This window comes from Schistocerca cancellata, chromosome 1, assembly GCF_023864275.1.
Source record: "Schistocerca cancellata isolate TAMUIC-IGC-003103 chromosome 1, iqSchCanc2.1, whole genome shotgun sequence".
Taxonomy (NCBI): Eukaryota; Metazoa; Arthropoda; class Insecta; order Orthoptera; family Acrididae; genus Schistocerca; species Schistocerca cancellata.
Genome location: NC_064626.1, coordinates 323,662,589 through 323,681,702, shown reverse-complemented (window position 1 = coordinate 323,681,702; position 19,114 = coordinate 323,662,589). Strand labels below are relative to the sequence as shown.

General features: G+C 43.8%; 1 protein-coding gene across 1 annotated transcript in view; it reads left to right on the top strand.

Moving 5' to 3' along the window:
- Positions 1-19,114, top strand: part of LOC126174255 (uncharacterized) — a 46,403-nt gene that overhangs the window by 9,752 nt on the left and 17,537 nt on the right. The window contains exons 6-8 of the mRNA XM_049921024.1: positions 66-117; positions 5,107-5,248; positions 18,122-18,260. Coding sequence (XP_049776981.1) covers positions 66-117; positions 5,107-5,248; positions 18,122-18,260 — 333 coding nt within the window. The remainder of the gene's footprint in view (positions 1-65; positions 118-5,106; positions 5,249-18,121; positions 18,261-19,114) is intronic.

Genomic DNA, 19,114 nt, shown 5'->3' with positions numbered 1-19,114 from the left:
TTTCCGCTATATTTACGATTGTTCCTGAAATTTATAGTCTGTACGCTGTCAAATTATTGTTTCAGGTGGAAAGCGACACACCCAGTGAAAGCACTCAGATTTCAACAAAATTATTTGGTGAGTACTGACTGAGAGACACCTTCGATTCTTTATTTGTTGTGCATAAACACAAAAATTGTCAGATTACCGACTTACTTCAGTAGTAACTATCATTAGATCTACATCTACATGATTATTCTGCATTTCACACTTACGGACTTTGCACAACCACCTTAAGACTATGGCTCTACCGTGTGGAAAATGAACGCTTAAATCTTTCTGCACAAACTCTGATTTCTCTTATTTAATTCAGACGATCATTTCCCCCTATGTAGGTTGGCGTCAGTAAGATATTTTCTCTTTCAGAGAAGAAAGTTGGTGATTGAAAACTCATGAGGAGATCCTGCGCAACGAAAACGTCTTTATCTTAATGATTGCCATCCCACCTGGCTTATAATATCAATGCCTCTCTCCCCCCTATTTCGCAGTAATACAAAACGAGATGCCCTCCTTTCAATTTTTTCGATGTCCTCCGTCAAACCTATCTAGTAAGGCTCCCATGCAGTACAGAAATTCTCGAGCAGACAAAAAAACAAGGTAGTCTGTTTACTAGACCTGTTGCAAGTTCCATGCCTTCTGACAGTAAAACGTAAATCTTAGTTTTTCTTTCTCACTACATTATCTATGTGATCGTTAAAATTTACATTATCGTTACTGAAATTTCAGGATATTTAGTCTAACTAAATTTATCACGTAACCGAAATTTAAGGGATTTTTCTTTTTGTTTTTTTGTTTTTGTACTCTTGAATGACCTCACAACTCATCCTCATTGAGAGACAATTGCCACTTTTCGCACCATACGTATACGAGATGACGAAAGTCATGGGATACCTCTTAATATCATGTCTGAACTCCTTTCGTCCGATGTAGTGCAGCAACTCGGCGTCGCATGTACTCAACAAGTCGTTGGAAGACCCCTGCCGTCAACAATTGTGAAAGCATTATCAGTGCAGGATTTTGTCCACGAACTGACCCCTCGAATTTGTTCCATAAATGTTCGATAGCATTTATGTCGACCGATCTGGGTAACCAAATCGTTTGGTCGATTTATCGAGAATGTTCTTCAAACCAATCGCGAACAGCTATGACCCGGTGACATGGCGGAGTGTCATCCATAAAAATTTCATAGTTGCTTGGAAACATGAAGTCCATAAATGCCTGCAAAATTTCGCCAAGTAGCCGAACAAGTCGTCTTCAAGTAGCCGAAAGTAACCATTTCCAGTCAGTGATCGGTTCACTTTGACTAGAGCAGCCAGTCAATTCCATGTAAACACAGCCCAAACCATTATGGACCCACCACCAGCTTGCACAGTGCCTTGTTGACAACTTGGGTGCTTGCCTTCGCGGGATCTGCGCCGCACTCGAACCCTACCATTAGCTCTTACCACCTGAAACCGGGACTCAACTGAGTAGGCCTGGGTTTTCCAGTCATATGGGGTCCAATTGATATGATAATGAGCCCAGGAGAGGGGCTGCAGGCGAAATCTTGCTGTTAACAAAGGCAGCAACAATTGTCTGCTGCCACAGTTCATTAAGGCCAAATGTCGCCTCAGTGTCCTAACGGATACATCTTCGTACGTCCCACATTGATTTCCGCGTCCCTGTCTGTTAGCACAGACAACTCTATGCAAACGCCGGTGCTCTAGGTTGTTAAGCGAAGGCCGTCGGTCACTGCGTTGTCAGCAATGAGAAGTAATTCCTGAAATTTGGTGTTCTCGGCGTATTCTTGACATTATGGATCTCGGAATATTACATTCCCTAATGATATCCAAAATCTAATGTACCATGCGTATAGCTCCAACTATCATTCCTGTTCAAAATCTATTAATGCACGTCGTTAGGCCATAATCACGTCGGAAACCTTTATCACATAAGTCTCTTGAGTGCAAAGGACAGCTCCATCAATGCACGGCCTTTTTGTACCTTATGTGCGAGATACTCCCGCCATCTGTATATGTGCATATCGCTATCCCATGGTATTTGTCACCTCAGTGTACAGATAACGTGGTTTTTTCGATTACATTTTTCGATTGGTTTTGATTTTCTGGTGACTTTACTAGACGGTAAATAATAAAATCATCTGCAAACAGGATGTCTTCTAAATAGTTTATGTAGATAGAAACAGCAGAGGCTTTACAACAAATTCCTGGGGAACGACGGATATCATTTCAGTTTTACTCGATAGGATTTTTTGTCGGCCCATCTGGGTAACCAAATCATTTGCTCAATTTATCGAGAATGTTCCTCAAACCAAGCGATACTCCCTAGGCACGCAGTTTGATCAGAATTCTCTTGTGAGTACCGGTGGAAAAAGCCTTCTGAAAATCTAGAAACATGCAATCAATTTGAGATCCCCTGTCGATAGTAGTCATTACCTCGTGCGAATAAAGAGTTAGCTGCGTTTCACAGGAATGAAATTTTCTGAATTCAGGTGTTTACCGTTATTTCCTTTCTTCAATATTAGTGTGACCTGGGAAACTTTCCAGTCTTCTGCTATGGATCTTCCGTCGAGCGAGTGGTTGTATACGATTCCTAAGTATGTGTGTATTGTATCAACATATTCTGAAATGAACCTTATTGGTATGTTTTATGACCGAACACTTTCTTTCGTTAAGTACTTTAAGCTGCTTTGTTACACCTAGGGTATCTGCTAAATTACTCATGTTGCCAGCAGCCCTCGATTTTAATTCCAGAATACTTACTTCGTCTTCTTTGGAAAAGCAATTTCGGAAAAATGTGTTCAATACAGTGAGTTGACAGTAATGTGATAGCGATTCCATACATACAGATTGCATAGTACAGAGTACGCGAGTTACAAAATGGGGTGAATTGGCGGAGCTGTTACTCATACTTATGTGATTTACTTGAAAATGTTTCCGATGTTATTATGGCCGAACGACAGGAATTAACAGACTCTTAAAGCAGAATGATAGCTGGAGCTAGTCGCATGGAACGTTCCATTTCGGAAATCGTTAGGGAATTCACTGTTCAGACCTCCACTGTGTCAAGAACGTGCCGAGAATCCAAATTCCAAGCATTACCCATCACCGCGAACAACGCCGTGGCCGATGTCCTTCACTTAATGTCCGAGAGCAGCGGCATTAGCACAAGTAATACTGTGTAAAATAACCACGGAAATCAATGTGGAACGGGCAACGAAAATATCCGTTACAGCAGTGCGGAGAAATTTGGTCTGAATTGGCTATGGTAGCAGATGACCGACGCTGCATTTCCTAACAGCACGATATCGCCTGCAGCGGTTCTCTTGGTTTCGTGATCATATCAGTTTGACCCTAGACGACTGGCCAATCGTGATCTAATCTAATGAGCTCAGATCTCAGTTGGTAAAAGCTGATGGTAGTGTTCGACTGACCACAGACCTCACGAAGTCACGGACCCAAGTTGCCAGCAATGCACTGTGCAAGCTGATGGTGTCTCCACAACGGACTGGGCTGTGTTTGTTTACATGGATGAACTGGGTGTGCTGTGGTCAAGCTAAACCGATCATTAAACGGAAATGGTATGTTCGGTTACCTAAAGACCATTTTCAGCTGACCATAGACTTGATGTTCCCAAACAACGATGAAATTATAATGGATGGCAAGGCACCGTGCCACCAGACCACAGCTGTTCGCGACTGGTTTGAAGAACAATTCGAACGAATGATTTTTCCAACCGGATCTCCCAACCGGATCGAAAATTTATGGGACATTATTGAGAGGGCAGTTCGTGCACAAAATCCTGCACCTGCTGAACTTTCTTAGTTACTGACGGCTTTAGAAGCAGCATGGCTCAGTATTTCTGCATGGGACTTCCAAAGACTTGTTTTCTATGCCACTTCGAAGTGCTGTGCTACGCAGGACAGGAGGAGATCCGACACGACGTTACGAGACGTGCCATGACATTTATTATCTCAGTGTAACTGTTGCTGAGTGATGCTATCGCTGATATTACCATCAGTATTTACATTGTAGTTATTGATTGTGGATGGCAACTCTTGTACTTTATATACACCAGAGTCTCGTTGTGTTGTCTGTCAGACTTCGAGACATAGGTTCGTTGTGGAAACTATTAAAAGCATCTTGCACTGAAGTCCATGTTAGGTTTCGAGCGTCAATCAAAAATCGCCTATTTTGGAGATTTTGCGTTCTTTTAAACTGGTATGCTTTTTTCTTTGCCTCTGTAACAGAGTTCTGACCTGTTTTGTGTACCAAAGAGATGAGTATCATCTTTTATTACTATTTCTTTGAACTGAATCCACATCTAATCTACACAATCTAATGTTAAATAGTTGGGAACTATTGAACACTGTCTCTTAGGAATCCGCCAAGAGAATTTTTATCCGTTTTTTAAAATAGATATATGGCCGTTAATTTTGTTGGATTTGGATGTTGCGGTAGTCAGTCTCGCTACAACGACCTTGTGGTCACTAACAGCTGCATCCGCCATAGCACTTCCTATTTACTCAGGATTATTTGTTTATAACAGGTCAAGTATGTTTTTGCAAGCAATTTCAATTCTGCTGGCTCCTGAACTAATTGCTCAAAATATTTTTCGGAGAAAACGTTTAATACAATCTATTTAAAACATATCCTAATATAATAACGCCAGATTGGTAGTGTCTACTGTGTTTTGAACATGGGGGATTGGAGTCATTCCACAGAGTGTGCGATTAATGGATCGAAATAACAGGCTCAACACATAAAGAAAACGTTAAATGATAGTGCCGTACATAAAACTCTTGTTATCACTGATCCTCTAGCCTGATCCAAACGTGGTTTACTCAGTTCCATCTGCAGAAGCATCGAGAAATTACTTAGTACCGAAGAAGAGGACGCTACTTTAATCATAGAAGTTAACGACTGAGCAATTGCAAGCAACTAGAAGTAATTTGAAGCTGTCTAAACGTTGATAACATTGATGGAACTAACACAATATAAAGGGCAAAAAATGGCGAAATGGTGTATGTGCCATAAGAATCTGTCATGATATACTTCTCCGTTGCAGACTCGGAGCTGGTAACCAAACTGAAGTCACGCCTTCAAAGCTGGCTGAACAGGCAGCTACAGAGCCAGTTCGACGCCATTCTGGACAAATTCTCTCTGCGGGAGTTGTTCCTTCGTGACGACAAGACTGTTTCCGGCTTCAGGTGATGGATTCAATGTGTTTTCTCTGTTAAAAACTGCTCTGACGCTAGTTATTGACGTTGCTTCACCAACTAGAATTTTAACATCCACTAGAAAGTTATTTCAATACAAAAAAAATCATAAAACCAGTCGTGCTATTAAATAAAAACGTATCAGCAAACGCAGCGGCTACACATTAATTAATTAAGTAAATTTCATGAAAACATATTCGTCGGTCATTCATAACGCTATGATGAAATGCGTTTATTGTTTCTTTTTTCTAAATATCCAACGGCTTTCCACTGACAGTGAATTTTCAACGGTAATGAAATCTGGCTCTTGGATGGAGCGGTCCATACAGGTACTGCCGGGAACGAAGTAATAAAATGAAGGGAACCAAGTACTGGAAACTCCCATCTGAAATGAATGCAAGCGCTCCACTACCCAGTATTTCCTCTATGTGCCTACGCGCTTTCCTGATGGGATAAATCAAATAAATTATTACGTTTCTCGCCAAAACGCTGATATTAAAATTTATTTTACTGCAGTTAGTTTCGACTATTTCATCATCTTCTGGCAGATCTAAGTCTCCAAGTTTCACAGCGTTAATTACGTATTCAACATACTTTACAATTAAGTTAACCATGGTGTATAAATGGACACTTTGAGATTTAAATTCTGCCAGATGATCACGAAAAAGCTCAAATTTGTTGCAGCAAAATAGTCTGTTAGCGGCTTTTTGGTAGTAGGTATAAAAATACCTTCCGTCACAACTGTGAAGCAAAATCCAATGAAGACAATCCAAATACGTAATGCATTTTCCACAAACTTCATTGATAAAAAATTTTCGCTGTATATTTAACATGTACGGAGAATTATTTTGGAAGAGCGATTTCCTACTCTGTTTCAAACGGCGCTTAAATATTGCTATTAAGTAATGTGAATAAAGTTGATGCGTATTCTCTTTACAGATATCTGCTAATGCCTATCAAATAAATATTCACATTTTGAACATCTTTCACAGTTTTATCTTTCTAATTGTTATTTGTTCGGATCTCAGCAGAAATCAACACTGGTCTGTTTCAATGTGTTTCACTATTCTCGAACGTATGGACGATGACTCAAATGTCGATGTGTCCTGCAGACCACTTTTGGTGTTTGCATTACCACCGATGATAACGACAGTGAAAGGAAGAAAAGTAAGCGAAACGCTGAGTGACGGAGAGTCTGTTGATCCACAATAGTATCCAGCTGGAGTCGAGCTGTTGGTAGCTGCCCGACGGCGAAATATTGACAACCGCATGTCGCGAACTTATTTCGGGTTATACTGCTTGAATATTTGTTATTTAATCAAATTCCTCCCCCTACGGTCTGGTAGTCAGAAAGTGTATGATATAAATTATTATTCTTCTACAACCGAATACATGTAGTGGCCAACGCGGATGCCTAAGTGTCGAGATCGGTAGCACTGGAACAAACTCAAAATGGCAGCGTACAGTCGTATGACAACAAACCGTCGCCTCCAGTAACCGCGAACAGGCGTCAGATTCTCCGAGTCTTGGTCACTCAGTCCAGCATGCTGCAACATCCGCACATGTGTCTGCTCTTCTTCTTGGTCTTCCAAAGCGTGGTCTGGTTTTTGTGGAACGAATTTAAAACAGCTTCTTCTCCCAAAGTAGTATTGTTGATTTCGGTGGTGTTGCCATATTAAGTCTGATGGTGAAATCATTTCGAATCTCTATCAGTGTTTTCCCAGTTTTAACGACAGGAAATTCTCCACATTCCTTATTGAAAAACATCATTTGAATATTGGTTGTTTGTGAGAACATATAATGTCTCGTGTAAAAGGGAGAGACACATACCAGCAATTCTACAACTTCAGGAACGAGCCATCGTGACTGAGTTAAGAGTTCTGCGATAAGATGCCTGCGTTCCTGATAATGTGAATATGGAATCGATTGATTCAGAACGATCATGCTCTACATCACGCAGGGTTTCAAAGTCCTTGCATGTTCATCATCCTAGAGAACAGACCTAATGTTTGTACCTTGAGACAAAGTGATTGTTTGCTGCGAGAGAAGCAACCACGTGGACAGTGCCGTACGCAAGGAGCATCAAGGACATTCAGCAAGGCAAATTTATTTTTGATTTATTGTATTTCGGGCCGTGACCATTCGTACTCGTGTGATGTCAGTTATGATGATACGACCGAAAGGATCATACAACACCCAGTCCCCTAGCGGAGAAAATTTCCAACTCGGCCAGGAATCTAATCCGGACTTCTTTGCGTAGCCATCCGCAGCGCTGACCGCTTTGCTACCGAAGCAGAAACAGGTATCAACTGGTGCTGCCATTGACGTGGCAGCAGAGGGAATGGCCCCAATGGTGGTATGCCAGGCAGAAACACTGGACACGGGAATGGCACCAGGTCGTTATTCCAAAGGAAATAGCGATAGTGTGTGTCCACTGTTGGCACTGGGAGTGCCTCTCACTCATTGAAACTGGTCGCCATTCCGAAAGTCCGCTGTGCTCCAGACGTTAAGGTACGTCGGTGAAGTGAGATACCCGGGCCCTGCAATGAACGCGTGACGTCACACTAGCCGGCTTGTCCGCCACGCTTTGCGAACGCTCAGTTCCGTGCAGGGCCCACGGCAAATCAACATTTAATTGGAAAGATGCCCTCTAAAGGTCTCGATTTTATGAGAGCTATCGAGACCTTGCATACATTTAAAGACGCAGATCAGAATTATTAAACTCGTCTGAAATGGTTACTCGCTGTCCGTTGGGGAAGGCTGCAGGCACTCGTAAGACCTGTTGTAGCACGTGTGGTGACACGCGCCGCGGTCTGTCTTTCTCGTAGGCCTCGAGATACGCTATGTCATCAAAAGTATCCGGACACCTGGCTGAAAATGACTTACGAGTTCGTGGTGCCCTCCATTGGTAATGCTGGAATTCAATATGGTGTTGGCAAACCCTTAGCCTTGATGACAGCTTCAACTCTCCCAGGCATACGTTCAATCAGGTGCTGGAAGGTTTCTTGGAGAATGACAGCCCATTCTCTTCACGGAGTGCTGCATTGAGGAGAAGTATTGATGTCGGTCGGTGAGGCCGGGCACGAAGTCGGCATTCTGAAACATCCCAAAAGTGTTCTGTATGATTCACGTCATGACTCTGTGCAGGCCAGTCCATTACAGGGATGTTATTGTCGTATAAACACTCCACCACAGGCCGTGCATTATGAACAGGTGGTCGATCGTGATGAAATATGCAATCGCCATCCTCGAATTGCTCTTCAACAGTGGGAAGCAAGAAGGTGCTTAAAACATCAATCTAGGCTTGTGCTGTGATAGTGTCACGCAAAACAACAAGGGGTGTGACGGTTGACTTTCCCGTTAGTGTGGAAAGTTGCTTCATCACTAAACACAATCTTTGAAACGAAAGATTCATCTGTTTCCATTTGAGCAAGGATAAAATCACAGAAATCGATTCTTTTAATCTTATCAGCTGCAGACAGTGCTTGAACCAATTTCAGACGATAAGGTTTCATAACTAATCTTTTTCGTAGGACTCTCCATACAGTCGATTGTGGAATTTGCAGCTCTCTGCTAGCTCTGCGAGTCGATTTTACTGGGCTGCGAACAAATGCTTGCTGGATGCGTGCTACATTTTCATCACTCGTTCTCTGCCGTCCAGAACTTTTCCCCTTTGCACAAACACCCATTCTCTGTAAACTGTTTATACCAACGTTTAATACACCACCTATCAGGAGGTTTAACACCATACTTCGTTCGAAATGCACGCTGAACAACAGTCGTCGATTCACTTCTGCCGTACTCAATAACACAAAAAGCTTTCTGTTGAGCGGTCGCCATCTTAGCATCAACTGACGCTGACGCCTAGTCAACAGCGCCTCAAGCGAACAAATGTACAACTAAATGAAACTTTATAGCTCCCTTAATTCGCCGACAGATAGTGCTTAGCTCTGCTTTATGTCGTTGCAGAGTTTTAAATTCCTAAAGTTGTGGTATTCTTTTTGAATCACCCTGTATTTCTTTCCTCTAGGGCTCTATCGCCTGCGGCCGCTGAAATCCTACAAAGCATTCTATATGGCCCTCCTGCACCCATCGATCACTTATTCACGAGCCATTTTCCGGATCTCAACCAAAGCGAGCAATAATATTTATTTCATTTAGTTATTGGTTGCTTATTTAGCCTGACCTTATTAGAACCTTAAGTCATAATCGTAAATCTTATCGAAAACAAACCACACTAAAGAAATCCATAACGACCACAGTAATAATAATTTGCATTAATAATAATAGTAATAATAATGATAATAATAAGGGAGTCGTTTCCCTGTGCTGTTCCTCTGCAAAATATACTGAGGGTGACATGTGAGGACTGATGAGTTCGGGAGGTATGTGTTGATAAGACTCACACCGGATTACGATGCATACCGGAGTATCTCGCCAGTATGCTGCCAGCTAGCATGGAGCTACCACCACATAGCGTGCTCGCTTGTGAGCTGCGCTCTTCTTTTTTCCAGCAAAACAACTATTCACTTAAACTTCCTGGCAGATTAAAACTGCGTGCCGGACCGAGACTCAAACTCAGGACCTTTGCCTTTCGCGGGCAAGGGATCTACCCTTGAGCTACCCGAGCACGACTTACGCCCTGTCCTCACAGCTTTACTTCTGCCAGTACCTCGTCTCCTACCATCCAAACTTTACAGGAGCTCTCCTGCGGACCATACAGAACTAGCACTCCTGATATTGCGGAGACATGGCATAGCCACAGCCTGGTGGAGAATGAGAAGGCAAATGCAAAGGTCCCGAGTTCGAGTCTCGGTCCGGCACACCGTTTTAATCTGCCAGGAAGTTTCATATCAGCGCACACTCCGCGGCAGAGTGAAAATTCTCATTCTGGAGCTATTCACTGACTTACTGTCGTCAATCCATCGGCAGTTAACCACTCTCTATGGGATGGCTGTGTGAGCATTCAAATGGTTCGACGCTGGGATTTACAGATTGTGGAATGGCACGAAGATGTGCATGACGAACAGCGCACAGGGAGGCCCACTATAGCGACATATAGTGATGCCACTACTTCATTTCGCAATATTGTGGAGGAAGACGGTCGCGTCACCACTGAAAATATCCTTACGCCGCTACCTGCTGGGGCTTCAATTGGACGTCCAGCATCGCAAACATCCTGACAACCCTTCTTCGCTGCCGCAAAATCCTTACAAGATGTGTGTCACGTTTTCACAAACAGCAACGGATGAATTCGGTCAGAATGTTTGTGGAAATGCTTCAGACAGAGGGAGATCTGCTATTCAAATGGTCTGTCAATGGGGATCAGTCCTGCGTCAATCATTCAACTCTTGAGACAAATCGTCAGCGCATAGTGTGGAATAAACGTGGCCAAAGTGCCCCAAAAGTGGCAAATGTCACACATTCGGCAGCGACACTCAGGGGATTTTGCTCGTACATTACCTGCTTCGCAAAACTACAATGAATGAAGGTGGGTACTGTAATGTCTTGAATAATCTGCAAACTGACATCAAAAGAAAATGTCCAGGGATTTTGTCCCGTAAAGTTCTCTTCCTTCATGGCGGTGCTTGGTCTCATAAATCTCGAATGACCCAGGCAGAGCTTGGAAGGTTCAGCTGGGAAGTGTTCCCGCATCCTCCATTTTCACCAGGTCTTGCCACAAATGATTTTCCCATTTTCCCCCAACTCAATGGTCATCCTGGGGGTAAGCACACCAGCGCGGTTTGAAGTCACATCAACAGTGAACAGCTGGTGACGAGCGTAGGACCAGAGCTGAAACACAACACTGATTTCGGAGACTTAGGTAGCATTACCAAATAAGCTTGGAAACCATGGTGACTTCGTAGATTAGCAACAGAAACATCACATAATTTCAAGAAACTTATTTTTATAGGACAAATTTTGTGCAATTTATTTTTATGAAATAGGGAAACTCAATTATTGGACGCCCCTAGTAACGTTCACTAAGAAGCATTGATTGCTTTAGAGTATTTGAAGCAGTGTTTAGTGTCAGAAGTGGAAGGACTAATGAAAGAGGAGAAGATTGAAACGCAAATGATAACGTTTCTTAGGAGAGACAAGGGGGAGCGAAAAATGGCGCGAAAGAAAGGATCAATGAGAGTCAGCTACCGACAGATATATACAGGGTGGCCCATTGATCGTGACCGGGACAAATATCTCACGAAATAAGCGTCAAACAAAAAAAACTACAAAGAACGAAACTCGTCTAACTTGAAGGGGGAAACCAGATGGCCCTATGGTTGGCCCGCTAGATGGCGCTGCCATAGGTCAAACGGATATCAACTGCGTTTTTTTAATAGGAACCTCCATTTTTATTACATATTCGTGTAATAGGTAAAGAAATATGAATGTTTTAGTTGGACCACTTTTTTCGCTTTGTGATAAATGGCACTATAGTAGTCACAAAGATATGGCTCACAATTTTAGACTAACAGTTGGTAACAGGCAGGTTTTTTGAATTAAAATACAGAACGTAGGTACGTTTGAACATTTTATTTCGGTTGTTCCAATGTGATACATGTACCTTTGTGAACTTATCATTTCTGAGAACGCATGCTGTTACAGCGTGATTACTTGTAAATACCACATTAATGCAATAAATGCTCAAAATGACGTCCGTCAAGCTCAATGCATTTGGCAATTCGTGTAACGACATTCCTCTCAACAGCGAGTAGTTCGCCTCCCGTAATGTTCGCACACGCATTGACAATGCGCTGACGCATGTTGTCAGGCGTTGTGGGTGGATCACGATAGAAAATATCCTTCAACTTTCCCGACAGAAAGAAATCCGGGGACGTCATATCCGGTAAACGTGCAGGCCATCCTATGGTGCTTCGACGACCAATCCACCTGTCATGAAATATGCTATTCAATACCGCTTCACCCGCACGCGAGCTATGTGCCGGACATCCATCATGCTGGAAGTACATCGCTATTCTGTCATGCAGTGAAACATCTTGTAGTAACATCGGTAGGACATTACGTAGGAAATCAGCATACATTGCACCATTTAGATTGCCATCGATGAAGTGGGGGCCAATTATCCTTCCTCCGACATTGCCGCACCATGCATTAACCCGCCAGGGTCGCTGATGTTCCACTTGTCGCAGCCATCGTGGATTTTCCGTTGCCCAATAGTGCATATTATGCCGGTTTACGTTACCGCTATCGATGAATGACGCTTCGTCGCTAAATAGAACGCTTGCAAAAAATCTGTCATCGTCCTGTAATTTCTCTCGTGCCTAGTGTCAGAACTGTACACGATGTTCAAAGTCGTCGCCATGCAATTCCTGGTGCATAGAAATGTGGTACAGGTGCAATCAATGTTGATGAAGCATTCTCAACACCGACGTTTTTGAGATTCCCGATTCTCGCGCAATCTGTCTGCTACCGATGTGGGGATTAGCCGCGACGGCAGCTAAAACAAATACCTGGGCATCATCATTTGTTGCAGGGCGTGGTTGACGTTTCACATGTAGCTGAACACTTCCTGTTTCCTTAAATAACGTAACTATCCGGCGAACGGTCCGGACACTTGGATGTTGTCTTCCAGGATGCCGAGCAGCATACATAGCACACGCCCGTTGGGCATTTTGATCACAATAGCCATACATCAACACGATATCGACCTTTTCCACAATTGGTAAACGGTCCATTTTAACACGGCTAAAGTATCACGAAGCAAATAGCATCCACACTGGCGGAATGTTACGTGATACCACGTACTTATACGTTTGTGTCTATTACGGTGCCATCTATCACAAAGCGAAAAAAGTGGTCCAACTAAAACATTCATATTTCTTTATCTACTGCATGAATATGTAATAAAAATGGGGGTTGCTATTTAAAAAAACGCAACTGATATCCGTTTGAGCTATGGCAGCGCCATCTAGTGGGCCAACCATAGTGCCATCTGGTTTTCCCCTTCAAGCTAGACGAGTTTCGTTCTTTTTTCGTTTGATGCTTATTTCGTGAGATATTTGGCCTGGTCACTATCAATGGACCACCCTGTAGAAGATATAGCTATTATGATAGGTGGACCGTTACCTTTCTTTTGAAGTAGGAAAGGAATTTCATACCTCTGGTACTATGAGGAATGTCGTTCCACAGTCGTGTTTCTGATACCTAAAATGATTTACAGGACATGGCAGTGTTATGTAGTGGTACAGAGACGACTCTACTTTGTTGAGAACGAGTATTTCTGCTGTGCTGTTTACACAGTTGTGTGGGTTGAAGATAAATAAGAGAGAGTGCAACGATTGAGAAGGCGATAGAGCAAACAGAGGATGTGATAATCTCTACGCTTATCGGCACGTAGCCATGTCAACAGTCCTCTGGCAGGAGTGATATAGTCGAAGTAGCGTACGTCATGAATGCATCGCACATAAGCATTCATCGTTAGTTACAGCCGGCGTGATCTCTCATAACAAAGTTCTTGGAGAATAGGATCACCATAATCAAGAATGGGAAGTATTAGTAAATTTATGAGATCCTTTTTAAACTTGCTTGGAAATGCTTTCCTAGCGATTGAGCTTCGAAAGACGGGCGTGAATGTGACGACGGTTCAACTCCCGCTCAAACTTGATTATTAATCAACTTTTTTCACCACTGGTCACATCATTTAATTTATATGAAGTTCGAGAGGTAATAATATGAAAAAGCACCTGTATTTTCATGAAGTATTTGCGTCATATTTTAATTTATGTTTCCCATGTCTGTACGACAAATACCACTCTGCAACGTGTGATGTGGAGGAAAAATCCGATGAGTAATTCTACGTTACTCTTGTGGTCTGGCATATTGTGAGTTACTGTATTACTGATTGTGATTAACGTCATTCGCATCATTATTTACCGAGGTTTGACTTTGGCTTTCCAAGTCTGTCCACCGTCCTTGCAACTTTAATTACAAACAGTAAATAATCAGAGAACATTACTTCTCAATTATCGTATAAATGAAATAAAGTGACCAGCAACAGAAAAAATATAGATTAAAAATTGGTACAGTGATTCGAATTGCGGCCTCGCCAAAGACGATCTAGCCACACGCGAATGCTAACAACTTGACAATAATGACTTCTCAAAGCTGGTACCGTCACATAAGTACATCAGAGGCATAATAGAAGCGTAAAACTTCTCTTGCAAGTTTCTCGGGATCCCCAGACTAGTGCACCTTCTACTTGCACATTATGTTGTTTTAATGGCCTGCTTAATGTGTATAAGGCTTAAAGTAAGTCCGTGATCCCAACGTCGTGGCCTCCCATTGTGAGTACGCTGCGTGCCCTTGGCCCAGAGACATGCAAGACGCCGACGAGATGTCCTTGAAAGACTTGCACTGCGTTGTTATTGTTAGTAAGCTCGAGCAACCCGAGGTCCGTGGTTCATCCCTCAGCTTAGTGAAGTTTCTTATTATTCAGCTTATTTCCCACTTGTGACAGGGTAATCTAAAGTCAGGAAATCGCTCTTCTAAGTTTCTGTCACCATATTCTCCTCCCGTCTCTACAAGAGAAACTAATGAAAAAAAAATAAATGTTAGATGCACCATCTTCTTATTAATCATGTAAATATTCGTCTGTAAGTATATACATATTCATTCTCAGTACATTACGTTCTTAAACCAGACGCGGGACCGTTATATTTACATTTACTTAGCATAAACCGCATTAAAACAATGAAAACTAACAGCAACCTGTTTCAATAGCAAAATTGGCGGATACGATCTTTGTGATACCTCCCTATCTTGCAAGACAATGCATTGCACGTAAAGGAGTAATATAAGACTAATTTTTTAATATGTTCTTTCTAATGCTTGCGCACAACTCGTTGTGTTTTCAAGGTCAAACAAATAATGTACTGTTGAAAGACCGTCCTATTTCTGGGTAATTTGTGATATGATACTGAACTATATCAAAAATACATTGAAGGAAAAATAATCGCATCACCAAAAAAAGGTTATTGTAGAGTAATGAGACTTCGAGAATGTACTTCTCTAGGTAATATACACTCCTGGAAATGGAAAAAAGAACACATTGACACCGGTGTGTCAGACCCACCATACTTGCTCCGGACACTGCGAGAGGGCTGTACAAGCAATGATCACACGCACGGCACAGCGGAAACTCCAGGAACCGTGGTGTTGGCCGTCGAATGGCGCTAGCTGCGCAGCATTTGTGCACCGCCGCCGTCAGTGTCAGCCAGTTTGCCGTGGCATACGGAGCTCCATCGCAGTCTTTAACACTGGTAGCATGCCGCGACAGCGTGGACGTGAACCGTATGTGCAGTTGACGGACTTTGAGCGAGGGCGTATAGTGGGCATGCGGGTGGCCGGGTGGACGTACCGCCGAATTGCTCAACACGTGGGGCGTGAGGTCTCCACAGTACATCGATGTTGTCGCCAGTGGTCGGCGGAAGGTGCACGTGCCCGTCGACCTGGGACCGGACCGCAGCGACGCACGGATGCACGCCAAGACCGTAGGATCCTACGCAGTGCCGTAGGGGACCGCACCGCCACTTCCCAGCAAATTAGGGACACTGTTGCTCCTGGGGTATCGGCGAGGACCATTCGCAACCGTCTCCATGAAGCTGGGCTACGGTCCCGCACACCGTTAGGCCGTCTTCCGCTCACGCCCCAACATCGTGCAGCCCGCCTCCAGTGGTGTCGCGACAGGCGTGAATGGAGGGACGAATGGAGACGTGTCGTCTTCAGCGATGAGAGTCGCTTCTGCCTTGGTGCCAATGATGGTCGTATGCGTGTTTGGCGCCGTGCAGGTGAGCGCCACAATCAGGACTGCATACGACCGAGGCACACAGGGCCAACACCCGGCATCATGGTGTGGGGAGCGATCTCCTACACTGGCCGTACACCACTGGTGATCGTCGAGGGGACACTGAATAGTGCACGGTACATCCAAACCGTCATCGAACCCATCGTTCTACCATTCCTAGACCGGCAAGGGAACTTGCTGTTCCAACAGGACGATGCACGTCCGCATGTATCCCGTGCCACCCAACGTGCTCTAGAAGGTGTAAGTCAACTACCCTGGCCAGCAAGATCTCCGGATCTGTCCCCCATTGAGCATGTTTGGGACTGGATGAAGCGTCGTCTCACGCGGTCTGCACGTCCAGCACGAACGCTGGTCCAACTGAGGCGCCAGGTGGAAATGGCATGGCAAGCCGTTCCACAGGACTACATCCAGCATCTCTACGATCGTCTCCATGGGAGAATAGCAGCCTGCATTGCTGCGAAAGGTGGATATACACTGTACTAGTGCCGACATTGTGCATGCTGTGTTGCCTGTGTCTATGTGCCTGTGGTTCTGTCAGTGTGATCATGTGATGTATCTGACCCCATGAATGTGTCAATAAAGTTTCCCCTTCCTGGGACAATGAATTCACGGTGTTCTTATTTCAATTTCCAGGAGTGTATTTAAGTGATTAACATTGAAAGTTTACGGGTTAACGTAAGCACAAGATAAGCCATTGCAAACTTCAGATGCTCGTACACTAATAACAGGTGTATTCGCTAGAATGTTTAATGCAAGCAGGCAAACGTGCATGCAATATATTGTACAAGTGCCGGATGCCAGTTTGTGAAATGGAGTTCCGTGCCAGGTGCACTTAGTCGGTCAATACACGGACGACTAATGCTGTTTGTGGAAGGCACTGGGGTTGTTATCCAAGGAAGTCGCCTATGAGTTCGACTGGAGACAGACTTGCTGATCGAGCGAGCAAAATGTCGACAATCTGTAGAGCATGTTGGGTTACAACAGCGGTATTTGGGCGAAATTTTATCCTGTTGCAAAAGACCCCCTGGGATGCTCTTCATGAACTGTAGCACAACAAGTCGAATCAAGAAAATAACGTAAAAATTTACAGCCAGGGTGCGTGGAATAACGACGGGATTTCTCCGGCTGTCATGCGAAATTGCACCTCAGAGGATAACTCCAGGTGTAGGTCCAGCATGTCTAGCACGAAGACAGGTTGGTTGTAGGTCCTCAACTGGTCTCGTTCCAACCATCACACGACCATTACAGGCGCCGATACAGAAACAGCTTTCATCATAAAACACAACAGACGTCCACCCTGCCCTCCAGTGACGCCCCTGAAGACGCAGGTGGTTGTCGTTTGGGGTCAGAGGAATGCACGCTGCAGGGAGTGTGGCTCGGAGCTGTCCTTGAAGTAACCGATTTGTAACAGTTCATTGTGTCACTATGGTGCCAACTGCTGCTCATATTACTGCTGCAGATGCAGTACGATGCGCCAAATCCATACGCCGAACAGGATGGCCCTCCAGAGCTCCGTCTCCTTGCTACAGTACATTCTCGTGACCATCGCTGCCAGCAATCACGTACAGGGCCACATTCTAACCAGGTCTTTCTGCTACGTAGCAGAAGGAACTTGTAACCCTATTACACCACCTCGTTCAAATCCATTGTTTATAATGGCATCTCCGTCGCCACGGAGGTATTCTTGACAAACATCAACTCTCCACATCCAGTCTCAATGCTCACGACTGTTGCAGCGTGTATTAAAAGCAAACTTGATTTGCATCCTCATAGCTGCACTATTAACGCAACTCTAATGCGACTGGCGTGAAATTTGTATAGATGTAATCTTTCAAATGTAGTAACAGCCTACCAACTTTCGTTTACGTCGCACAGTTCCTTCTTGGTGTTTTAATATTTTTTCGTAAGTGTAACAAGCAGACATGGTAAGGAAAAATCAGAATATGTATCGCTAATGTATTAATTACTGTTGATAAATCACAATGACGGAGGAAGAATTTTTACGGGCAGTCTTAATACACTAACCTGATCCACCACAGGGCCCGCGCTCTCTCGCTGACTTTCAACGCTAACGCGTACGTGGATGCGGTGCTGGAGCACGTAGCGGCGCTGGTGAAGAAGATGGGCCTGCAGAAGCTGCCCATACCCCTGGACCTGCAGTTCTCTTTCTCCAGGGAGGTCAGTGCCAATTATGCTCACTGTGCCGCTATCTCCATCCGGTAATGTTGTAGCCTGGATGTGTCTCAAAATGTTCAAATGTGTGTGAAGTCCAAAGGGACCACACTGCTGAGGTCATCGGTCCCTAGACTTACACACTACTTAAACTAACCTATGCTAAGAACAACACACACATGACCGAGGGAGGACTCGAATCTCCGGCGGGAGAGGCCGTGACATATATGTATCTCAATCAATTACAAAGAGACATGTTTATCATCACGTTCTGATAGGACTGTAATTTTTAATTATTTTATTTTTTACGTTGCATAACGACTAGTTTCATATAAAACCATAACCAAAAGACGAAGGAAAAGGTTACTACTGACATAATACATGAGGGGTAATCAAATGAAAACGAGAGAGATAGAAAAAAATAATTTCGCTGCTTACATGAGCTATTTTTTTTCCAACCTCCGATCGCTCACAAAATTAAAACGGCAGTGAAAGTCCGTTAAAGCTCAGCGCAGATGCGTTGGGCAGTGTCTCTAGTATGCCTGTCACCTCCTCACGTGTTTGTTTTCAGTTTTGAGCGCTCAGTGAGCTCGCAAAGATGCCTGGAAAATAGTGTCCGCAGCCACGTGTGCCGTCTGCTCAGCGGTTTCGCCTGCTTTCAGTAGCACACATAACGTAACTGTCACGCGTTTCCTTCTTTATCAGTGGTAATTACCCTGTTTCCTACCGCCCACTAGTGGGCGTTCCTGCTTTCGTAGTGGGCGGAAGGCGTTAAGAGTTTTGAAAGCTTTCTCATTAGATGCCAGAAAATTTTGACGTAATGTATATTTTTTGTAATTATTGTGATATACTGTATCTTG